Source organism: Nanorana parkeri, unplaced genomic scaffold, assembly GCF_000935625.1.
Source record: "Nanorana parkeri isolate BGI_ZX_2015 unplaced genomic scaffold, ASM93562v1 scaffold413, whole genome shotgun sequence".
Lineage (NCBI taxonomy): Eukaryota > Metazoa > Chordata > Amphibia > Anura > Dicroglossidae > Nanorana > Nanorana parkeri.
In genome coordinates, this window is record NW_017306681.1 from 442,978 (window position 1) to 466,989 (window position 24,012).

The 24,012-nt window shown below is 40.0% G+C and overlaps 1 protein-coding gene across 1 annotated transcript in view; it reads left to right on the top strand.

The window, feature by feature from the left end:
* The first annotated feature begins 14,221 nt into the window (after positions 1–14,221).
* ASIC5 (acid sensing ion channel subunit family member 5) overlaps positions 14,222–24,012 on the top strand; it is a 30,018-nt gene continuing 20,227 nt past the window's right edge. The window contains exons 1-2 of the mRNA XM_018559708.1: positions 14,222–14,529; positions 19,011–19,248. Of these exons, the coding sequence (XP_018415210.1) occupies positions 14,222–14,529; positions 19,011–19,248 (546 nt within the window). The remainder of the gene's footprint in view (positions 14,530–19,010; positions 19,249–24,012) is intronic.

Consider the following 24,012-nt stretch of genomic DNA (forward strand, 5'->3'; position numbering starts at 1 on the left):
TGTCCTCATAAAATGTGTCTCCCAACTCCACATTTTCACAGTTCACACAGTATTGTATATCAAGGTGACCCAACAATATCCAAAATATGACAATCCTCTTATATTCACCAAAGACATACACCTGATGTGATTGCACCCCTTAGAGAAAGGGAATCCCCTTTGGATAAGACCTGCACATAGCTCTTATAGCGTTGCTCCCTTTAATATCGGACAGTACACCCACATCTAGGAAATCCTGCTACTGCTCTGCTAATCCTCCCAGAAGTCCAGCACAGAAGCTGCTCCTCGTATTTAATAAGAATGAGTGAAAGAAAGCACAGACTATAATGCACACCGATCAGCCAATATAAAAACTATATAAAATTGCCTTCACCACTCCACCCTATTCCATATCGCGAGACTCCACCCTAAGCATGTTACGTCACTAATGGACTTCGTCGGGGGGTCGGTATATCAGTCAGTTCAGATCCTATAACCATACCGGTAACCATAGTAGCATGGTCCGCTATACACTTGCTACAGTGTACTTCGTCTATGCAAGTTAGTTCATATCGCTAATTTATCTAACCTTGTAAAGATGGTTACATGGTAGTGAAATGGTTACATTAAAACAGGACACAATTAACTATTTTAATGGCTTATTAATATTTTATACTAAAAAATAAAATACAGACAACTTATATCATATCATATAATAACCACAAATCTGTCAACACAATGCTAAATAAATGTATATATATGTTCTGTCCCCACTACACATACCCTGTGGTCTGTGTGCAGTTCAACATGCAGCTAGATGCGGAGATAGGAGAGAATCAGAACCTGTGAAAGAGTCCCAGAGTTTCAAAGAGTGAACAATATTCGGATTGTTAAGCAGGGTCTATCCCTCATGGACAACCATAGCAAATTATCGATTCTAAAAGGATATGACTCCATAGATTTTATACCTACCTACAAGGGCACTTCTGAGGTGGTGTGGTATTTTGTCAGCTGGCTGAGTTGAGCAACCACATTACATTTCATAAAATTGGGAATACCCTAGCCTCTGCGTGGTCTGGGGAGATACGAGGTATTAGCTGGCATCTTAGGTTTCCTATGTTGACAAATGAAAGTGCGTACCTGTCTCTGAAGTATTCAAAGGGCATGAGAGGGAATGCACACTGGAAGAATGAAAAAAAGGTATAACATTGTAGGCAAAATAGACATTTTAACAGCTGCAATTCTTCCAAACCAGGATAACCTGTACTGGTCCCATGCCCGCAACAGAACATGCAGCTTAGTAAGCTGGATAATTTGGCAAATAGAGGGAGGCATAGTCCACTGTTAGATAAATGCTTAAATAAGGTAACTTATCTAGTGCCCATTGAAAGTGGAAATTCTGTTGTACAGTGTGAAGAGTAAAAGGAGAGAGAGATATGTTAACTTCTTTGAATTTGGATTCCTTACCAGGGAGGCCAAAAAGGGCAGAGAAAGTAATGAGGGTAAACATAACATTAGGTAAGGAATTATGCAGAGCTTTTACGAAAAATAGTGCATCATCCGCAAAGTTTATGCGACATCCCAGCAACATCGATGCCCCATATGTTTGAGTTAAGCCTAAACATTTGTGCTAAAGGTTCTTTTTTTTTTAACCATAGTTTTTTATTGTTTTAAAACGTCAAGGGGTACATCACAGTAAAATACAATACAATACAAGGTGCATGAGTAATAAACCACTGTCGTATGGGAATCAGTGAAGGCGTACTTTAGCAATAATATTGCAGGCGTTGCATCCGTATTCTCTGTAGTTATTCAGGTGAAAAAGAGCAAGCGTAGACATCAAGTGAAAAAGGGAAGGAATTACGTCAAATTTAGCTTCAAAACAGATTGTGCAAGTGCATAAACGTTGAGTAAGGCATACTGGTTACGAGATCTAGCACCTGGCGTATCGGCCATTCAAATAAACTAGCTTGGTGTCGGTAAGTATCGCCAAATATAGGGATGGGATGGCATGTATACACATCCGATACTAAGTGAAACCCCTCACAGTGCCCCTAGAGGAGGGCCTCATAAATAGACCACCAAAGGCATGGGGCCTGTGCTGACGGTGGTCAGTGGTCAAAACGAGGATTTTGTGGCACCACACAAGACAGACAACACGACACAGTATGGGGGAGACGCACAGAGAAAGAGGGGGCAGAAGGGGGAGTATGGGAAGTCGATAACAATACATTCATCAACCTTCCAAATGGAACTAAGCTTAAGAACAGAAGAACAGGAACATGTCATTCATGTGAATTCAAACCATCGACAGTCGCGCGCATGCGCCCCCGTGCTAAGGGTTCTATAGCAAGCACAGAAAGTAGAAAGAGGACAACCTTACCTTGTACTGCAGAAAATGTCAAGCAAGGAAGATTTTTCAAATAGCGAACAAAAGTCACGGGGAGGAATACAAGGAGGAAATCCAATTCAAGAAGGATGAACCAAAATTCCATGTACGTAAGACATAAAAGAGGCCAGGATAGGCTGTCGAAAGCTTTTGTAATGCCTACAGACAGCAACATGGAAGGCATACCCTGCTTGCGAACCAAATTGGTAAGGTAAGGTATGGTAAGGTAATCCTCTGGACATTGTTACTAGCCTAAAGAGTATGGATGACATCCACCTGATCCTGTTGGATAAGGTTCCCAATAGCCGAATACAGGCTAAGGGCCAGGAATTTTAACTAACGATTTCATGTCACAATCGCATCTCAAGGTGGCCCCCCTGGTTCTTTGCAGGTGAAGGCTTTATGGATCCTCTCAATATCCAACCACTCCAAAGATGCCTCCATTTAAAGAATGTGTTGGCTGTAGATTGGAGGTCCATGATGTGTTCTGGGAGGATTCGGATGCGAAGGTTAGATCTAAGGGACCGGTTTTCGGCATCCCTCATTTTTGCCTCAAGAATCTTATTCTTGCCCTGGACAACAGTGATCTCTGAATCACAGGATTGCAAGGCCATGGAGACATCTGTTGATCATTCTAGATAAAAATACAGTACCTGACTTGACTGGAGGAAGGCCTAAGAGTAGGCCTCAGGTGAACCTCATCTATGTACAGAAAGAGTATACTGTTGTATATATGTTCTTTCTTATAAAGAGTTAATCACTGTGCCCAGGATTTCTGCTGCTGAGGTTTGTGGGAACTGCAGTGCACAGTCAGAAAAAGACTGTATTGAGTTGAGTTTGAACTACAATTCTTAGGGGGCTGGGGGGAGAGGAGAGAAGTGGGCTGGCAGAGTGTGGAAAAGGCACGCTCAGTTCAGGACCGAGTGAGCCAGAGAGCGGTCACAGAATACAGGGCTGCTGGCTTGGACACAGGAAAGATCAGATCCTAGAGTGCTGTATGTTGATTCCTGCCATGTGAGTGCTGTTTGGGCCCTAACGTTGGCTAGCCAGGGAATTATCTCTACTGTCTAGTAGGGTGGGGAGTTGGGAACATTTGGGACTGAGTTACGGTTATCTTGGTGCTCTATCTGGTGGGATTTCCTTTATATAGCGCAATACAGTTGATTATGATATCTAGACAGCTGCAGCATATCTGAATAACAACAGTGTATATCTTACATGTGATTCAGTAGGTTATTGTACTATTACTATCTCCTTTATTTGGTCTGAAGTATTATCTACCCCCCTCTGCCAATCCCTCCACTGGCTTCCACTCGCCCAGAGGATAAAATTCAAAATATTAACAGTCACCTATAAAGCCATCCACAACTCCACCCCCGGATATATCTCAGACCTTGTCTCAAAGTATCACCCTAACCGTCCCCTCCGCTCATCCATTAACCTCCTGCTTTCCAGCTCCCTTGTCCACTCCTCCCATACTCGCCTCCAGGACTTCTCTAGAGTCTCTCCCATCCTCTGGAACTCCTTACCCCAACCTGTCCGTCTATCTCCCACCTTGACTGCCTTTAGGCGTTCCCTAAAGACTCATCTCTTCAGGGAAGCCTATCCCCCCTCAACCTAACCACTGAACCTTCACATTCTCACATAATTCATTCCCACAGCTACCTCATGTATCATTTCCCCCTCCTCTTTTAGATTGTAAGCCCTCAGGGGCAGGGCCCTCCTTACCATCTTGTCTTGAATTGTAGTGTAACTGTAATGTCTTCCTTATATTGTAAAGCGCTGCGCAAACTGTTGGCGCTATATAAATACTATGTAATAATAATAATCTGTTCAGTAAAATTTACTACTCCTTGCAAGGTGTGCTGGTGGGCTGTGGATCCATTGAAAGGAGGTCTATCACAGAGGTACAACAGAGGAGCCATTTATTGCAGCAGCTCCTTAGGGGGTGAGCGCTACACTAGGCAATACGGTGGGGCAGTTCCATAGAAAGAGTGAGTGGTCCCTTTTCATCCTGAGGGATGGTAAACTGTTCTGCAGAAAACCTCCATCTGATGGTAGAAAAAGAGATGGCAAATTATTAAGATGCAGTATTTCATATGTACCTGACTAAAAAAATGAATTTATAAATATGATACTGTATATTTCTACCGCTAACCATACAAAACAAATGTACAAAACCATTACACATTCACTTTTAGTCATGCGTGTTTTGTGCTGATGGACAACAAAGCAACTGCACTGGCCAAACATAGTTGTTCAACATAGACAGTAGAACGGCCAAGTCATATTTATTAATTTAAAGTACAATCATGTAATTTTGCTTTACCACTTTTTGAATTGAGCCATCAAATTAATGTGGGTGTAAATTCTCAGAGCAGACTCCTGTTTATAGTCTGGGGAGTACAAAACCAACATATTTCTGCATTGTGAACATGTAACGGTATTACATAGGAATTAAAGGAACCTTCTAGTAGATTGCTTAAAAAGATAAATCATAACTGTTTTTAAAAATGGAATAATGTTGTGAAACCAACTGTTAAAATGAGTGTGCTAAAAATGAAATGGCTTTCACCAGCTTTTCATTACAAGTGATGTAATTCACCATATAAGAAGTAATGCCTTATAAGGAGTCCAAATGTAGTCCCACCTCAGCTTAAAGTTGTTATCAATAGGGTAAAGGTTACAGTAGCCACCTTTTTCTACCTAGGACTGATGTTGGTGAATGTTTACAAATGTTTAGCTTTGATCCATCTCTTCTTCCATGGCTGGCATTCCAGCGCTACCACAGATATTTTGTTGGCACCATGAACCTTGAAAATGACTTGCTTCACTTAAAGTGACATTAAACCCTCAGATTTGTTAACATAAAACAATACTGTAATGTGTGCCTTACTGTAATCCATAGTTGTTTCCCTTCTCTTTGCTGCTCTTCCTTTTAAATCCTTCTCTCTTCTCATGCTGGGAAGAACTTCTGTTTTGCAGCAGACTGCCTTGTCTCTGAAATGGATACATGGTGTCTGTGTGAAGGTTCCCAACCTGAGCCAGCACTACAGGAAGAGGCACTCAGCTGCAAAGGGAAGTTCTCCCCTAGCATGAGAAGAGGGAAGGATTTAAAAGGAAGAGCAGCAAAGAGAAGGGAAACAACCATGGATTACAGTAAGGCACATATTACAGTATTGGTTTATGTTAAAAAATATGGGGGTTTAATGTCACTTTAACTTTCTATAATGCCTCTTCTAAACCTTTTCTTTTGGAAATGATCATCTTTGGAAATGAACATTCCCTTACCACCTGGGAACCCCATTTATAAAATCCAGAGGAAAGTAACATCAATATCTTATTAAAAATGATATTCTGTTGTTGGACAGAAGATGAAAATATGCCTGATAGATTGCTATGTGCAAGGCTATCATGTTCCTATGCTCCCAATGCTTTACTATTCAGCATAAAACATTCCATGCAAACATAGCTCAAAAAGAGATTCCTTAATAGAGAGAGATGATTCAAGAGTTAAAGTGTGGAAATATGATGTAAAACTTTATTTACTTCACATATTTACCTATGAGTTTCTCACATGGTTTGATATTTGAAGGTAAAACAGATTCTATTCACTTCATTTTCACATTATTAAAACAGGCCTAGAATGTTTTGCTATTAAAGCTAAACTCTAGGCAGATATAAAAGACACATTAACGCAGCTCTGTAATCATGTATTTTTTTAAATGCAAGCAATGTAAGAACCTGAAGTTAACCTGGTATAAGACTCCATCAGATTCTATCAGACCCTATCAGTCCCTGTACAGGGAGCTAAAATGTAGGAGGGAGAAGCAGTACAAGCAGTACAATCACTTCATGAGCTGACAAGAAGCATGCTGACAGGAAGAGAAAAGAGAGTGACAGAGAGATGAGCTTATGTGCTGCTTTTTCATTGTCCACACAGTTCTGGGGCAGGTCCAGGATGGCCTGGCCTGAGCGGAAGTGGGTTGATTAATACTGGCTCTGGTGGCAGAAAAAAAGAACTGAACGGAAATCTCTAGACCGAAGGTAATTTAGCAGCAAAAGCTGTTTTTTATTTATCTTTTAACTTGCTATTTATTTTTACATAGTTGTTTCAAAAAGAAGAAAAGACTACTAAATAATGCCACGGTTTCTGTGGTAGGCCTGTATGTAAATATCACCTATCAATTGCTTAAAGCACTCATATGGAGTCAGGACACCTATCCATGGACCAGTCTAATGGCCCTGATGGTTCAGATAGCTTATGCATTGGTATAACTGACATAAAACACAAAGTACAAAATGTTGCTGGAAGATATAGATGTTATATTACTTTTAAACATTGATGCTTTCAGGAGATGGCACCAGCCCACAAATACAGATTTCAGTTTAACAATCTGGACTTGACTACCCCTTTTCCCCATTTGGCCTCTGGCCATTTTGTTTAAGAGTGATGTAGATAGTTAAAACAAAAAACAAAAAAACATATTTATTCTCCATAGTTTACTAAAAATGTTAATTTAAGTCATGTATCAAGTCAAAACCCCACATTTTGACACTGAAGCCTACCCAAAAAGTTCTGCTCTTTTTCTGTTTTCTTTTAGAAAAAAAAAATATTTTCTCCTTGAATTCTCTAGCAAAAGTCATTGACCCTCATTCCTCCCACCAGTGTTGCTCAATGATTGGTGTACTGAGATCCCATTGCATCAGACTTTGTCCTGCACATAGTTTCTCAGATCAATTTCCTAATCACATGTGTCAATAGAAACATTAAAACAAGCTACGGGACTGTAGGACTTTTAATGTTTATCAGACACATTTCTAACATTTGTGTTTAAAGCATATACTTTATAAAGATATACATTGGGTTAGAATGGTAGAACTGTAAACCTTTGATATGCGCTCTAAAAAGATAAGAAATGGTATAAGATATAATAGGACCTAGATATACTTGGCCTTCTGTGATGAAACAATTTGAACTCTGGTAAGTCAAGGACATTGTGTAATGTAGAAGGATAAGGTTCATATGTGGCCTTTAATCTATTATGTCCCTTCACCCAAATATAGGTCCATGTTTATGTTATTTTAGACAGAGGCTAGATAACTGAAAGCAATACTTAAATGATTTTGGTAAATCACTGTTTTTATTTGGTGCCTACTGGCAACCCCTTCCCTGTTATTTCACTCCTCAGGTCTCATTACCTGCCTGTCCTACCAACAGTAGAAATGTGGATTTGTATATGGAGCTGGATTAATCAGAAACAGGTTTATATATTTACTGTGCAGGCCACCTGTTTGTGAGGCCACCAAACAAAAAACTTCACCAGAGTACTAAGTAGAGAGATTTCAGACACTGCCTCCTAGAAAAAAATTATACAAATAAGCCTGTTAGACATTTGCCATATAATGCTCTTTTAAAACCTGGTGGGCAAAGCCATCCGTATATTTAAAAAAACAACAACACTAGAGCATACCAAGTATAGGATTCTAACAGAGGTGACAAAAGTGCATTAAAACATATACAATATTATTTACCAAATGTTGCTTGTAGATAAATAACTATATGACAGAGCAGTACCAGGTCAGGCGTGTTGATTGGCCCCATAGCAGTCTCATCTAGTATGGTTTCAGATATACCCTTAGTTTTTTAGTTCTGTTTTACCAGGTGCTTAGTTTAAAACGAATGATATCAATTTTACTTAAAAAATAAGTTTTACCAGAAGTTTAAACTTCTTGTTAAATCCCCCAGGGGACCCAGTGCCAATAGCACATGTCCCTCTTCAGTAGTTGCTCAGAAGCTTTGTGGAACAGCTCGCCCCTCCTCCCTCCACTGCTACACATGCAAACACAGTTCTGAGTGACTGCACACAGGAGAGAGGGTGTGACAGGTGATGCACACAGCCTGCACAACACCGTCCTTGCCTCCTCTGAATATTGCCAGCCCTTCTTGTAATTATGCAGCCCTGTACCACCTCTGCACCAGTGGCGTCACAAGGAGGGTGCGGGGGGTGCGATCTGCACCCGGGTATCCCCACTGCAGGGGTGGCACCAAAATGTCATTTTGGTGTCACCCCCCTCTAAAAAGTTGGGCACTTGGTCATGGACCGAGAGGCCAACAGTGTCAGGAGAGAGGAGGGGACCCGGCGGCATGCCTCATCCCGCTGGTAGAATGTCCCCTCCTCTATCTGCTGGCGTCCATCACCAAGATGGCTGCCAGCAGACATAAATCAGATTGTCGCGCATGCGCGAGGTGACGTCACACGCACGCGCAATGACGACACGGCGGGGTGTCACCCGGTCTAGGGACCGGGTGACACCTGACCACAGGGCACCCCTACTCTGAACCATTAGCATGGGGATCTGGGCACTATCCTGGGGGGCATGCACTGATGCAAAATACATTTTAAAAAACACATTGTTCAGCAGGGAGTGGATCCACCTTTTCACTTAAATTTGGGGGTGACATGGGAAAAACACCAATCTCTTTAAGTAGATGCTTAGAAGATGCCTTTAAGCTGTATGCACTTATTTTCATGTAATTTGTCTGCTATGTTTCGCAGATGGGAGTCAGAGGTGCGTTTATTAACCCCTTCGTGACGGGAGACGTACACTGTACGTCCTGACACAAAGGGACCAAATGACTCGTCATGTACACTGTACGTGAGGAGTTATTTGCTTCATTAGCGGTTACCATTCATTAATGGATGCCTCAATATAGAGGCATTCATTAATGAAAGGGTTAACCTTTTTCAGACACCCGATACCTTAATATCGGGTATCTGAGAGTCAAAGCAGAGCCGCAAACATGAGAACTCGTTTAGATCTAGAGATATCTCTCTCGGATCGTATACTGGCTTTTTTTTTTCTTTCACTTTCAGGAATAGATACATAATGTATCTATTCCTTAAAGAAGAATGTTTAAGTTTTCTGATCGTTGTTGGAACGTTCAAGAAAACTTTTAATTAGTGACAGCTGAATCCTGAACTGCTGCAGGATCAGTGCCACTAACTTATTATTGGCTGTTCTGAAGTTTGAAACAGCCTAATAATAACCAAAAATGTATTAATTTATCAAGCAGTAATAGTGAGATTAATTCACAATGACTGCTTGATATAATTAAATAAATAAAATTAACATTTTAAAAGTTTTAAAAAAATAGTGAAAAGTGTAAAAAAATATAAAAATAGTGAAAAGTGGAAGAATCACACAGCAAAAATGTCAAAAGTGTGTCAGTCATTTACGAACAGAAACTAAAAACAAGCTGTCATGAAGGGGTTAATATAAAAGGCCTCTAATGTGTCCTTCATGACTTACCTTCATATAAGTCTGCTTTGATGTGCAAAGCTACCTCCACTGCAAGTCTTTTTTAATGTATGGCAATCCCAGTTGAAATAGATCCACCATTGGATTCTTTCTCTGATCTGTATGTGGAATCATTAGTGTCCGCCATCTTGTGTGATGGAGCTTTCTTGTCCTTGTTGTGGGGTGGAAAGCTTTTGGCCGAGTGTGCTTTAGTAATATATAGTATATTGTTCAGTCCACCGATATGGCTCTGCTTTTTAGACTGCACGGGGACTGTAAGAGGCTGACACCATAGAAGATTCAGGTATTTGCTCTACTGCACTATTTGCGCTATTCAGGTACTACATTTAAAAAAAAGAGATTTTAGGGCAGATTTACATCTATGCTTTGCTGGAACCTGCATACTACTGAAACATGTAGCAACACATGTTACATGTGTTCACAATTTGCATTGCCATTAAGTTTGAATGGCACCCCAACACACAATGCACTGCACATGCAAGGCAACGAGCTGCAAAACACCATAGTGCGTTGGGGTGCATTGTTATCAAATGTTTTGTAGCATGTCTAATTTTTGGGACGTTTTGGTGTGTTGGCAGACCATTATTTTCAATGCGCTGTCTTAATGCAATGCACATTATCGCATGACAAACTACAAACATATACTTCTAGCTAATTGTAGGCTTTGTATTCTTTGCATTCCTTATTTCTCTTCTCTTCCCCAGTCTTCTGACAGTGGCCATGTTTGCTAAGGGCAGATTACTAGCTCTCCTATTACTTCCTCGATTTCTGGCACATGTGACTAGACATGTGACTAGGACATGTGACCATACACATCATCTCAGGGGAGGAAAATGCTGTTCCTGAGATGTGATTTCCCAGCAATGCTCTGCTGATGTTACCTTCCCATGATGCAATGCTCGGGCAAACTGAAGTCATTTGCCCTTTTAAAGCTGGAAGTGAATGCTCTGCAAGTGTAAGTATTTCAAAATCACAGTATCTTACACCTGACATGTCTATGTTATTATTAATCATCATAGAAACAGATACCTGCAGTTAATTATTGTGAGTGCATTAAATACAGTAGTGTCAGCTGACAGAATAAACAAATGCCAGACCATCATACAAACTGTGAAATCTTTTCATGGTGTGTGCATTCACATTCACAGAAAGAAAGAGCCAGAGTTGGCAAGGTGCAGCAGTGGAGCCAGTGTGAAATGAAAACTGGCATAATATAGTATTAGTAAAGCATGTAGGGTGCCAAATTCTGAGGAGTCATTCCAGCTGTTATCAGAGCTCATACACTTATAACAGTCCATGTTAGTACAAACATTTGAGGGCACGATCATCTCTGTGTACTGTTTAAATGAAGATAAGAAAGGGTCATGTAAGAAACTGCAAATGATTTATTGAAATGTTAATATGCTTGCACCTGGCAGATTCTAAAGGACACCTTGTAAGGTACTAATTCCTAGCCAGGATGGCCATTTATGAAGTGAAAACCAAAATAATTACACACTCATTTAAACATAGTTACATCTTCTGAGACACCACCGGAAGCTCCTAGGTTGCACAATTATCCAGTGTCCCAGGCTACGTCCTTGAACACTCAATGAGCTTTCTGAGAGGAGATGCCCGAGACTTAGCCCCCGACTGTGCATATATGGACAAGCTTTACAATTGGTCTGAATGATCTTCTTAGAAGGCCTATTATCTCCTCATCTGGGAATCCACTGTGCTCTCACCAGACCTGAGAGCCATTCTGTCCTCTTTCAATGTACCGCCTTTATTCTGGCTAGACTTCCACCCTTCCTTCGATGCTTGCTTCACTTCCTACAGGACACATTCTTTGTATCTTTTTATGAGTCTTTGTGCAATTCTCTGCCTCCATGGCAGTCTGTCACAGATCAAACAGGGAAAATATTCACTGTGTGAAACATAAGATTGGGTTTCTAACCCCTTCTGATTGATTCAATAGGATTCTGCAGATACATTGCCATTTGGTTTATTAAAAGATAACTTTGGTTAAAATAAAAAGCTCCAGAAAATTTCCCTAACATCAGGTTGTTTATGTTTAGTATGTAATGATGCTGAACTGCACCAGCAGCTGCTTGGTGAATGTACTGATACTTTTACTGTAATCAAATTAAGTAGATGCAGAAGATTCCATGTAACAATGGGTGGCGTGTGTCTGGAATGGTTTACCTGGAGATCTCCTTTAAGTAAGGTATATCCAGTTTTGATAAAATGTGGTAGAATTGCATGTTGACATATTTTAACTGAGAATGTCAGCAATATTGAAGACATTTCAGTTGATGATAATTATGATCCCTTAATGGTCATTTTGCAATGAGTGTGTGTGTTTATTGACTTTACATTAGAGTTTTATTTGGTTCATACTACTAGGAAATGATATGTACTTTAGCAACACAGGCAGCTTAACAACTGCACTATGCATGGACACTAAGCTCTCCTCCCACACTAGATTTTCCTTAAAATCTTTCTGAACATACACAATGCATTGCTTTCAAGAACCATGGACCGACAAGACAAATCCCTGGCGCATCAAAATAATGGTATGTACATTGTCCATTTTCTTAGATATCACAGCCTACGTGAGGCAATGAGTTTTAGCTGTATCAAAAAATAGATACAGAATATTAATTTGACATTTTGTTGATTTTTATGTCTGTTTTTTTCCTAGTCAATTTAAAATGTAAGTGTGATTTTTTTGACTGAGCTGTCATAGAACTATTCTTTACAAATTAAGTTAAAAATATTGACACATTGGAAACAGGGGGCTTGATTCCTGAAAATTGAGAAAGGACTGCCTATCACAACCAAAAAGGTTTATTGTTCAATTTTTCTATAGAATGAAAAGTGATTGGTTGCTACTGACATAGACTTAGATCTTAGCTCTCTACAGCTTACAAAAGTTATAGCAGAAAATTAATTCTGGGGTTTACAGCTCACTTTTTCTCTGTGCCTATGGAGTGACATACACAAAGTGGATTGGGGACTATTGAGCAGTTTACGAAACAGCTTTTCAAATGTTATCTTTCCTTCCTCTAATTTGCAGCTGGAAGGTAATTATTCTTTTTGGTTACAGTGGATAACAATTCTACTTTTTAGTACATTTGGCCGTTTCTAACTAAATATAGCCAAACTGTAATGTTGGCTTCTTGGCATTTAACTCTTTGCCCAAGCACGTCGTAAGATAAGAGTCATCAAATACTGTAATGTATCTCTGGTTTATTTTGAAACAACTGCTAAGCACCATTTATGGGTAAGAATGTATTGCTTTTGGGAAATTAATGCCTTTTAAATCAGTTTTGCCGATTCCCTGATTTTGGCTATACATAAGTAAGACAACAAATAAATAATCCTTGGTAATTTATTCCAACTTGAGGTCCGCGATACAACCCATTATGTTGACTAAGGAGGAGGTCTTTGAGCCCCTGAAACACATTGGCTGTTCTGTGTTGTCGTTTGGGAACTTAGTCTTTGATTAAAGGTGTTTGGATTCTCGTGCTATCTTGTTTGCCCTCTCATTGGACTTCAGTTCTGGGTTCACTTCTTTGAGGGACATCTCCTTTATGTTCAGAGCAGCTTCACCAGAGCCATTGTGTTTTTTTCACATTCTGATTGATCTTCTGATCCCCTCACTTCTACTTGTTTCAGACTCTATGAATGCTATGCTAACAGTTCCTTTTGGAGAGATCTCACCTGCAAACAAACTTTTTTCCCCCCTAAGATGACACATGAATGTGTTATGCCAACATGCAAGCACTCATATAAGTAGATTAAGATTTAACTCCTGCGTTTAGTGTCACTTTTTGAAATATGGAATACTTTAAAAATTAAACCTGGGGACACCCTAATAACCATGCCCAATTTTAACCACAACATTACACCCCATTTGTACCCACACCCACAAAAATATGTCTCCATTTTTAACTCCACCTCAAACAATTGTTCCCAGACTTTTGGAACATGAGGCAGAAATTCAAGGTGTAAAGACATAATAAACAGATTTCAAATAAGTGAAACTAAGCTATGCATGTATGCATAGTTAAGAGGGGCATCTTAAAGGTATCAAGAATAAACATGCAAAAATGGTGTTGTTTATGAAGAGCAATGCAAAACTGATATTACTGGACATGTCTGTACAAGTTAGTGCTAAGAAACTGCTAAATTTTGATCAGACGATCAGGAACCAATCACAGTGAAAGATACTCAAAAAATGTTGGCGCTGATGAATTTTGCTTTAAGGTATCAATTGCCTCTCATCACGAAAGGCTTAAGTAATGAGCCTTTACATGTGTGCCCAGATGTGCATGCATTGTACATTTAAACATTTTTAATTACAAACTATACTTAGAGACAATTTTTTCCCACCAAACTTTTCACTATTTTCATTTCTCTTAACCATTGCACGTTTCCAAAGTCACCTTTAAAATCTGCATATAAATCCATTTTTTCACTAGTCTTTATTATAGTAGTAGCCTAACTAATGTGAGACCTTTTCTTATTTCAGCACTGTGGCATAAAATGCAATTTTTTGCTAGAAAGCATTCTCCTCCATGTGCAGAAGAACGGAAGAAATATAACCATAACTTTGCAGTTTCCACCTCATTTCATGGATTACATAACCTTGTAGATGGCAACCACACTGGGACAATGGGCCAGGTCCGCAGAGTTCTCTGGTTTGTTGTTGTACTTGTTTCTCTCATTGCAGCCTTTTCACAGGTCTGCTCACGCATCATCAATTATTTCAGTTGGCCAACGACAACATCGGTAACTGTGCAGTATGTCGACAAGATTGAATTCCCCTCTGTTACATTTTGTAACTTGAACAGGTATATATATTATTCATTTTAATGACCCATAATGCATGACAATAAGGCTGTTTGCAAAGGGTCCAATAACTTTGTATGCCATTTTGTTCTTTTACGAAAAGCATATTCAATAAATTTGTTCATCAGGGTAACATCTCAGTTTATTAAAAAGAGATTTTGCTGCGCTAAAAGCCCCTACTGTGTCAAACTAATTATCTAAACAAAACAAGTGACTCACAAGTGCTGTGAGTAATATAAATTAAATATCAGTGAAAAACTCTCCTCTAGAGCTATCAATCTAAATTTATATCTGTGAAAATGTAAGGGGAACTGAAAGACCAGGTGTGAACACTAACCAAAAATATTAAGCACAAAGTTTAGAGCGCACTCCTGTAGGTCAGACACAACTCTGGAGATTAACTACTGGTGGTGTGCGAAACTCCTCATAACAGGGGGAGGGACCCTGTGCACCAATAAAAACAAACAAACAGACAGACTCAACCAAAAATATTAGTGACTCAAGTAAATAATCAAAAATTAAAATATACAGTCACTTTGTGCAAGTGATAAATAGTGTTGTGACTCAACATACTTCTCAACATACAGAAAAACTGTGAACAACTGGTGACCAATTGAAAAATCAGCAAACAATTCATCATACAGTGATGAAAAAATTCCTTTGTTAAACGTCCTCCAATCTCTTAGATAACGTCCTGGTGTATCCACTATTGGGGCTTAACGTGATCTTCAGAGTGTTTCACACAAACAAAAAACCCGTAGGCAGTGCTCACTCACCGCATACAAGTCCTTTTGAAATTTTGCAGTCAGTATGAAGCATGTATCGGATCAGATATCTCTCTGGTACTTCCTCCAGGTGTTTAGCCGGATGATGTTACCCAGAAATCACAAAATCAAGAGGGACTCCTCATGGTGAAGCATATTAAAACCGTTTATTAAAACATATATCCAAACTTCCATTTAAAAGTCAAACGATCGGTGTCTCTTGCGCAGCAACGCTCACTTTCGGGTTTTGCGTTACGCTGTGATGTCAGAATAGGCCCACCCGACACATTTCGTCACTATAGGATGTCTTCTGGGGGTTAGCCTGTTTGTTGATTTTTCAATTGGTCACCAGTTGTTCACGGTTTTTCTGTATGTTGAGAAGTCTGTATAAACAGACAAGAGTCACAACACTATTTATCACTTGCACAAAGTGACTGTATATTTTGATTTTTGATTATTTATTTGAGTCACTAATATTTTTGGTTAGTGGTCACACTGTTTATTTATTTATTCATTTACTTATCACAATTTCAAGAGACCACCTGGTCTTTTGGTTCCCCTTAAATTTTCACAGATATAAATTTAGATTGATAGCTCTAGAGGAGAGTTTTTCCAATGATATTTTATTTTATATTACTCACAGCACTTGTGAGTCACTTGTTTTGTTTAGATAATTAGTTTGACACAGTAGGGGCTTTTAGCGCAGCAAAATCTCTTTTTAATTTTCCAGGACAACATAGTCTACGATTGTGGCTGCTTTATTCCCCTGGTAGCTTACCCATAAGCAGAGATCAACAGTTATCATTAACATCTCAGTTTGTCATTAGCAACTGTCTTCCAACCATTGTAACTGTTTTTGACATATCTAATATAGTGTATGGGCTTTTAGGACAAAAGTTTGCATAGTTTGTATGGCTCTATTAGTTTTAACTATGAATTCAGCATGTTTGTTCCAGTTTGGCAGGTACAACAAATACAAAATGTTTTCCTGAAAATACAAGACCTTGCTCACAATATTAAAGACTAGGTCACCATTTTCCTAATACTTTGGTTACCTGCGCTGTCCTTCATAAATGGAGCAGAAACCACTGGAGTACAAGCTCCCAAATATTGTGTATGAGGAGATTGTGTAAATATTTCAGAACATCGCTTTAAAAAAAAAAGACCCCCCTTCTCCTTTGTTCCCCAATTAAATTATAAGTTGCAAACTATGCTGCCTATAGTATGATGACAGTAGCGATCCTATGTGTGATTTATAGCCAGCACTGGGTAATGTTTAAAGTGACACTAAACTCAGGAGTTAAATCTTAAAAATGCATTCAAGTACCCTAACTATTAACAAAAATGTAACGTATTTGTGTATCACTCAGCTGTAGATCCTCAAATCATCTCTGTATTGGTGCTGATGGTAGTCAGACTCCAAGCTCACTCCCATGATGGACTACAATCTCATGTTTAGTTTACTAATTTTTATTGAGATTGTAGTCCATCACACACAGGGACCATGGGAACAAAAGTAGCCACCCTCCAGAAGGAAGGACAGTGTCAGCACCAATCCAGAGATGATTTGAGTATCTGCAGCTGAGTGATATACAAATAAGATACATTTTTGTTATTAGTTAAAGTACTTAAATGCATTTTTAAGATTTAATTCCTGCGCTTAGTGTCACTTTAAAACTAACACAAGGGAAACAAAATCTAAATATAAAAAATTGTTAGGCCGAAACCGATACCGAAAATGTTTTTATTTTAATTTTTTTTAAAATTTTAAATATTTGATTTTTATTTTTTATAAACTTTTACATATACCATGTCCTCAATTATCTAGAAACACTCAGTGACCGCTGAGTGTTTATAGCCCGCTCTCATCTCTGACACACACTGTCACAGGAAGCTGAGCGAGCGGTGCGAGAGCCCAGCCTCCTGTCACAGCGCTGTCTCCGTCCAGACAACACCGCCCTGCCGCACACTGTGATAGGCGGCCGAGTGGTGTGGGAGGAGAGACACCGGCCGCTCACAGCGCTAGCCGAACATCCGCATCCAAGCCTTACATCACCAAGTGGAATGCAAAGCATCTGATGCAGTGGTGTAAAGCACGCCGCCACATTCTCGTCCAACATCAGTACCTGACCTCACAAATGCGCTTCTGGAAGAATGGTCAAACATTCCCATAGACACACTCCTAAACCTTGTAGACGCCTTCCCAGAAGAGTTGAAGTTGTTATAGCGACAAAGGGTTGGCCAACTCAATATTTAACCCTACGGACTAAGACTGGGATGCCATTAAAGTTCATGTGCGTGTAAAGGCAGGCGACCCAATTCTTTTGGCAACATAGTGTGTGTGTATATATATATATATGTATATATATATACACACACACACACACACACACACACACACACACACACACATATACACACACACATATACAACCTTCAATTAACAGCACTTCCAGGCAATGGTTAGGCAACACACTGAAGCTAAAATAAAATATAAAAATGTGAACTCATTATAACACATCGCATCTACAGTGCACACAGACTACCTAGCAGAAGAAGGGCAGTAGGAGAGTACTTCTTAAAGCCTTCTGTATAACATGCTCTCTCTACGTCTTGTATCATCACCAATCACATTTAGACTTCAAAGAAAAGGTTCAGTCTGATTGGTGGCTCTAAGGAAAATAGAATTGTATTTGTACGGTATCAAGTTTTCTGTAAGAGACAATGAACAGGCAATTTCAGCATTACAAACAGGCAGAAACCAAGATCACTGAATAAAGACAAAAGGGAGTTGGGTGGGCTGCTACTTTAAAGCAATGTCTCAGAAAACCGAAATACTGTGAAGATATGCTGTGATCTCTGTATGCACCTCAAAGCTTAAAGTACACTTGTCAATGGAGAATTATGTAGGCTGCCATTACTGACTTTGAAAACGTTTGTTCCCTGGCTGTCACGCTGATGCTTTAGCTTCAATGCTTGAAACAAGTCAATCTATAATATAAAAAAGTATTCTATTTCACAGCCAGACACAACCAGGCACCTAGTATTCTCAGAAAAAGCCAGCATTGGCAGCATAACTTAACCACTTCCCACTGGTGTAACACATATATGTGTCAGCATGGCAATGGGCTTTAGCACTGTTCTTTACTAGGAGCATGCTCATGGAACCAACAGCTCCCAGTCACTGTTTGTTTATGATCTGGAGCTGGTGGGACAGGCTCCCAGTCATGTGACTTCTGTAACATCCAATCACAGAGATCACATGTTTGAGAAGCATGCCCCTCCTCCTGTCTTTAAAAGTAGGAGCTATGCCAAGGGGGTAAAAAAAGTTTTGGTTATAGATATACTTTAAAGGAAATAATTGTTTTTCCTTACTTTTTGCTTTAATCTCTCACCATTCCATGGCATATATTTACAGCAACCAAAGGAGAAGCATGTGACACTCCATGTGGCAACCAATTAACACTGTCACATGGGGAGTCCATAGCCCTGTGACTCGTAGTTTTCATGTGTGGAGGAGAGAAAGGAACGTAAGTATATGTAGCTGGGGAGGTTTAGGTAAAGTGGACCTGTTAATTTACCCAGCATGGCCAAAACAAAGGTTCATTTTAAACAACATGTAAAGCAAACTCAACAAACCAATCCTATTTTGATTTTAAAACAAAGGAACTTATATTCCTGCAACATAATAACTGCCTTTTATCTATATATAATTGTAGGTTCCAAACTCGTGCAGTGAACAATATAAGCATTGCCTTTTTCATGTGGAACATTGTATCTACAGTACTACATTTTTCAAGCACAGGAAAAGATTCTGAGGATGTACAAGAAATGATTGAATTTCTGAACCTCAACCAAAATTTCAGCATCAAAGACTTTACTAAAAATTATGGATTTTATCTCAGTAACAGAACACTGTTAAAATGTGAGTTCTTTGGTATTCCCTGCTATCCAGAGGTAAGATCATGTTCTTCTGTTCAAAGAGCAAGAGTCGACAACACACTTTTCAAATGGGTTTTTTATTGTATTTAGTGTTACAATGCTTAAAAATCTTAAAGGAGAACTATGACTTAAGGGCAAATAAAAATACCCCTTACCTTGATTGTAGTAGCAGCGTTCTTTTTTTCTAAATTCGCAGCACATCACAGATAAAACCCTCAAAACCTGTAGTAAATGGCCGTCTTCACACATGCTCCAAGCTCCTTTCCTCTTAGGGGGCGTTAACATTTGATCCAGCCCGCCCACTGCTTTTTTTTTCAAATGATCTCATTGCTGTGGCCGCGCTTCCTCTCATCGTGCACAGCTATGTTTTATCAGCTCATGCATGCAGGCTCCTTCCCCTCTCGCTCTCTCCCTGCCCTGTGTGACGCTGACATCCTCAATTCACTGGGGAACGCTGATGAGAGAGGGGAAGGAGCCCTCTCTCTCTCTTCAGCATTTACTACAAATGGGAAAGTCCATATATGGTAAATGGTGTCACTGGGGATCTCTGCAGACTGGCAAGCATCCGATCTGCAGGGATCTCCAGTGACATCATTTACCATATATGGACTTTACCATTTGTAGTAAATGCTGAAGAGAGAGAGGGCTCCTTCCCCTCTGTCATCAGCGATCCACGATCATTTTAGTATGTCAGTGTCAGCAGGGAGAGAGAGAGAGAGAGAGAGAGGGGGAAGGAGCCCTCTCTCTCTTCAGCATTTACTACAAATGGGAAAGTCCATATATGGTAAATGATGTCACTGGAGATCCCTGCTGATCGGATCCGATCGGCAGGGATCTCCAGTGACATCATTTACCATATATGGACTTTCCCATTTGTAGTAAATGTTGAAGAGAGAGAGAGCTCCTTCCCCTCTCTCATCAGCGATCCACGATCATTTTAGTATGTCAGTGTCAGCGGGGAGAGAGAGAGAGAGGGGGGAAGGAGCTGGCACACGGGGACTTGCAGGTAAGGAGAGAGCTGCTGCGCATGTCCATATATTCGTGGACACGCAGCAGCTCCCAAGAATCACTGTCAGTCATCAGTGGGGAGGAGCCTTACTGTGCATTTTGGCTAATTAGAGTAAATTACATTATTTACTTATTTAGCCTAAGGAATGCATTAATAAAAAAAGATAGAACCCCATAGTTCTCCTTTAAAGTGACTATTGGGGATATTGGTTAGCACACATTTGGGCAAAATAAAATTTTCTGTGTACAACATACACTATAGATGCATGCAAGTGAGGCTTAGGTGCCTGAAGTTCAGCAGTATTGCTGAATTTAACACTGGACCTGGCAAGTTCACTTTAAGTTGTTATGTATTTCTAGCTGGCCTTTTTGAGTTGCTATGTCAGAAACCCATTGCTTGCGATTCGGCTAAGTCAGGTACAAATAGTTCGAATTTCGTCTGGTTACCGATGAACCAGCCAGGGCAGTCTTTAACCACTTCAAGACCAGGTGTTTAGACCCCCTTCCTGGCCAGGCCATTTTTCAGTGTTCAGCGCTGCGATACTTTGACTGACGTTTATTCATGGTGTCATTAGTATTGGGTCCCCCCTGTTGTCATTATTATTGGGTCCCCCTGGTGTCCTTAGTATTGGGTCCCCCCTGGTGTCATTAGTATTGGGTCCCCCCTGGTATCATTATTATTGGGTCCCCCTGATGTCATTATTATTGGGTCCCCCTGGTGTCATTATTATTGGGTCCCCCTGGTGTCCTTAGTATTGGGTCCCCCCTGGTGTCATTAGTATTGGGTCCCCCTGGTGTCATTATTATTGGGTCCCCCTGGTGTCATTATTATTGAGTCCCCCCTTGTGTCATTATTATTGGGTCCCCCTGTGTCCCCCTGGTGTCGTTATTATTGTGTCCCCTGGTGTCATTATTATTGTGTCCCCTGGTGTCGTTATTATTGTGTTCCCCTGGTGTTGTTATTATTGTGTTCCCCTGGTGTCGTTATTATTGTGTTCCCCTGGTGTCGTTATTATTGTGTTCCCCTGGGGTCGTTATTATTGTGTCCCCAGGTGTCGTTATTATTGTGTCCCCAGGTGTCGTTATTATTGTGTCCCCTGGTGTCGTTATTATTGTATACCCTGGTGTCCCGATTATTGTGTCCCCCTGGTGTCATTGTTAATGTGTCCCCCTGGTGTTATTATTGTGTCATCTTGTGTCCTCCTGGTGTCACTATTATTGTGTCCCCCTGGTGTCAGCGTATAGCGGGCAATATTGCATGGGGGGAGCGTGGCAGGTAGGGGGTGGTGAGGGGCCCAAGAAAATGTTTGCCTGGGGTCCCATCAATATTAAAGACGGTCCGGGAACTAGCCAAAATTCGTACCATGGGTGCAATTGTCGGCACCCTTCCGCTGATTGAAGAAGCCAGTTGGAAAATTCTCAGACATACACATATTCAGAATACAATGTAAACAGCAGGGGGATTCATCTGTAAATGCTTGTAAGCGTTAATGGAGGAATCTGTTCTATTTTTTGTTGTTACAACCGGCGGGTTGTAATGTGCCAACATTGTCTCAACTGAAATGCAGAAAATCAGCTTTTAAATATTCCTTTTCTAAGCTGCGATGAAAAAAAGTGATAAAAGCTGATTGCTTGTTATGGGCAACTGTACCAGTCTCAAACACTTTTTATTGATTCCCCCAATGTTTCTATCCGTAGCATCAGCCTTGAGTAGGATGATGCTTCTAGAGATGTATCTGTTAGGGCTTGTTAACACCATCACGTTTTCCTCAAAGGGCGATATGCAATTTTAGTACGTTTTTGATGCTATATGTTAAAATTTCAAGCAATGCAAGATGTGTTTTATATTTTTTAATTTTAGTCATTTCATAGGAAATATGGACATGGGGCTTGCATTTGCATTTTCAGTGTATTTTCCATGGGTTGCCATTGACTATAATGTAATATGCAATTTTACGTAAACACACAAAAAATGCATCAAGCAGGATTTTTTAAAAAGGGAACACACTGATGTGAATAGCTTTATAGATTATAATGATAACTAGTGTTCATGTGCTTTTATCATGCTGTGATCCTGCGCTGTATTGCTCATAAAATGAAATGGTGTGAGTGGGACCTAAGTAGATACACACAGGCCTTTAGAAAGTGATTCTGCAACTATAGTGAGCAATGACATCTATCGGGATGCCAGGGCCACAAAAATTCACATTTAGTGCCTGCGAATGTGTTTATGCAGAACCACAGATGCACTTTGCAATGTTCAAGCAAATGTATTGCCATAGAACAAAACTCAGTACTGTTAAGCAAAAATGTTTCTAAAATCTTTGCAATGCATGTCCTTTACCTTGAAGTGACACTAAACCCAGGAGGGAAATCTAAAAAATGCATTCAAGTACCTTAACGATTAACAAAAATATATCTTATTTGTGTATCACTCAGCTGTAGATCCTCAAACCATCTCTGAATTGGTGCTGACGTTAGCCATCACTCCAAGCTCACTCCCATGATAGACTACAATCTCATGTTTAGTTTACTAACTTGTAGTCCATCACAGGAGTGAGCTTGGAGTGGTGGCTTCTTTACCACACACACAGGGACCGTGGGGATCAAACATAGCCACCCTCCAGGAGGAAGGACAGTGTCAGCACCAATTCAGAGATGATTTGAGGATCTACAGCTGAGTGATACACAAATAAGATACATTTTTTGTTAATAGTTAAAGGGTTATTAAGCCCTCATCTGTTTTTGCATATATCTACTGCTAGCAAGCAGTAGATATATGCAAAACGATTAAAAAAAATACTTTTTCAAAGGGTTAATACTTACCTGTGTCTCCGCCGCACGCTCCCGTCTGAACATCTGAAAGTTCCTCGGGCGGAAAAGATTCAGTCTGTTTGGTGGCTGTATGGAAAATAGAATTGTTTTTGTAGAAGTAATGAACTGGCAATTTGTGGTACACAAATAAGATGCATTTTTATTAATAGTTAAGGTACTTGAATTCATTTTTAAGATTTAACTCCTGAGTTTAGTGCCACATGAAAGTCTAAAAAAACAATAAAGTGATCTGCGCCAGTGGGTAAATATGAAATAAGAGCTACTAAGCACTAAGGCTATAAATAAATATCTAAAAAATTTGAAAAAAACAATATTGTGCCGATCTAATAATCATATAACTCTCAGGTAAGGATAGGCAGACCTTCACCTCCACCCAGTGAGTGATGAGTGCTCACCTGGGGAGGTAGACCCACAGAGCTACCTCAAATGCGCTTGTTACCTTCTTAATGTGGGAGGGAAGCCCATGCACAGTGAAGGCGATAAGGTCTCCTCAGATTACAAGTACCAGCATAAATACAGGAGAAGAGAGAAAAAGGACAAGGACATAGTGCGTAACGTCCAATAAAATGCAATTTATTAAGTAAAAAATGAGTACTCAGACTGGTGCAAACAGTACAGGCATTAGGTATTGCTGGATCAAACCAGCAAGGCAAGTGGCAGCAAACGATAAAACGCCCGTTCATCTGGCTCAGCTCAGTGCAGTGACATCGGAAGCTCTGCCCTACGTACGTTACGTCAAAACACGTGACTTCATCAGGGGTCTGGAGCTACTGATGCCTTGAAGTCTATTTAACAGAAAAGGATACTACCGTAAAGGCAGTAAACCAGGCACACTTCCTCTACCATATATATGGAAATAGAACCATAAACAAAAAAAACACTTTAAAGTCTATTGCCAGGGAAAATAAAACTCTCTGTGTTGTGAGCCTGCCCCCG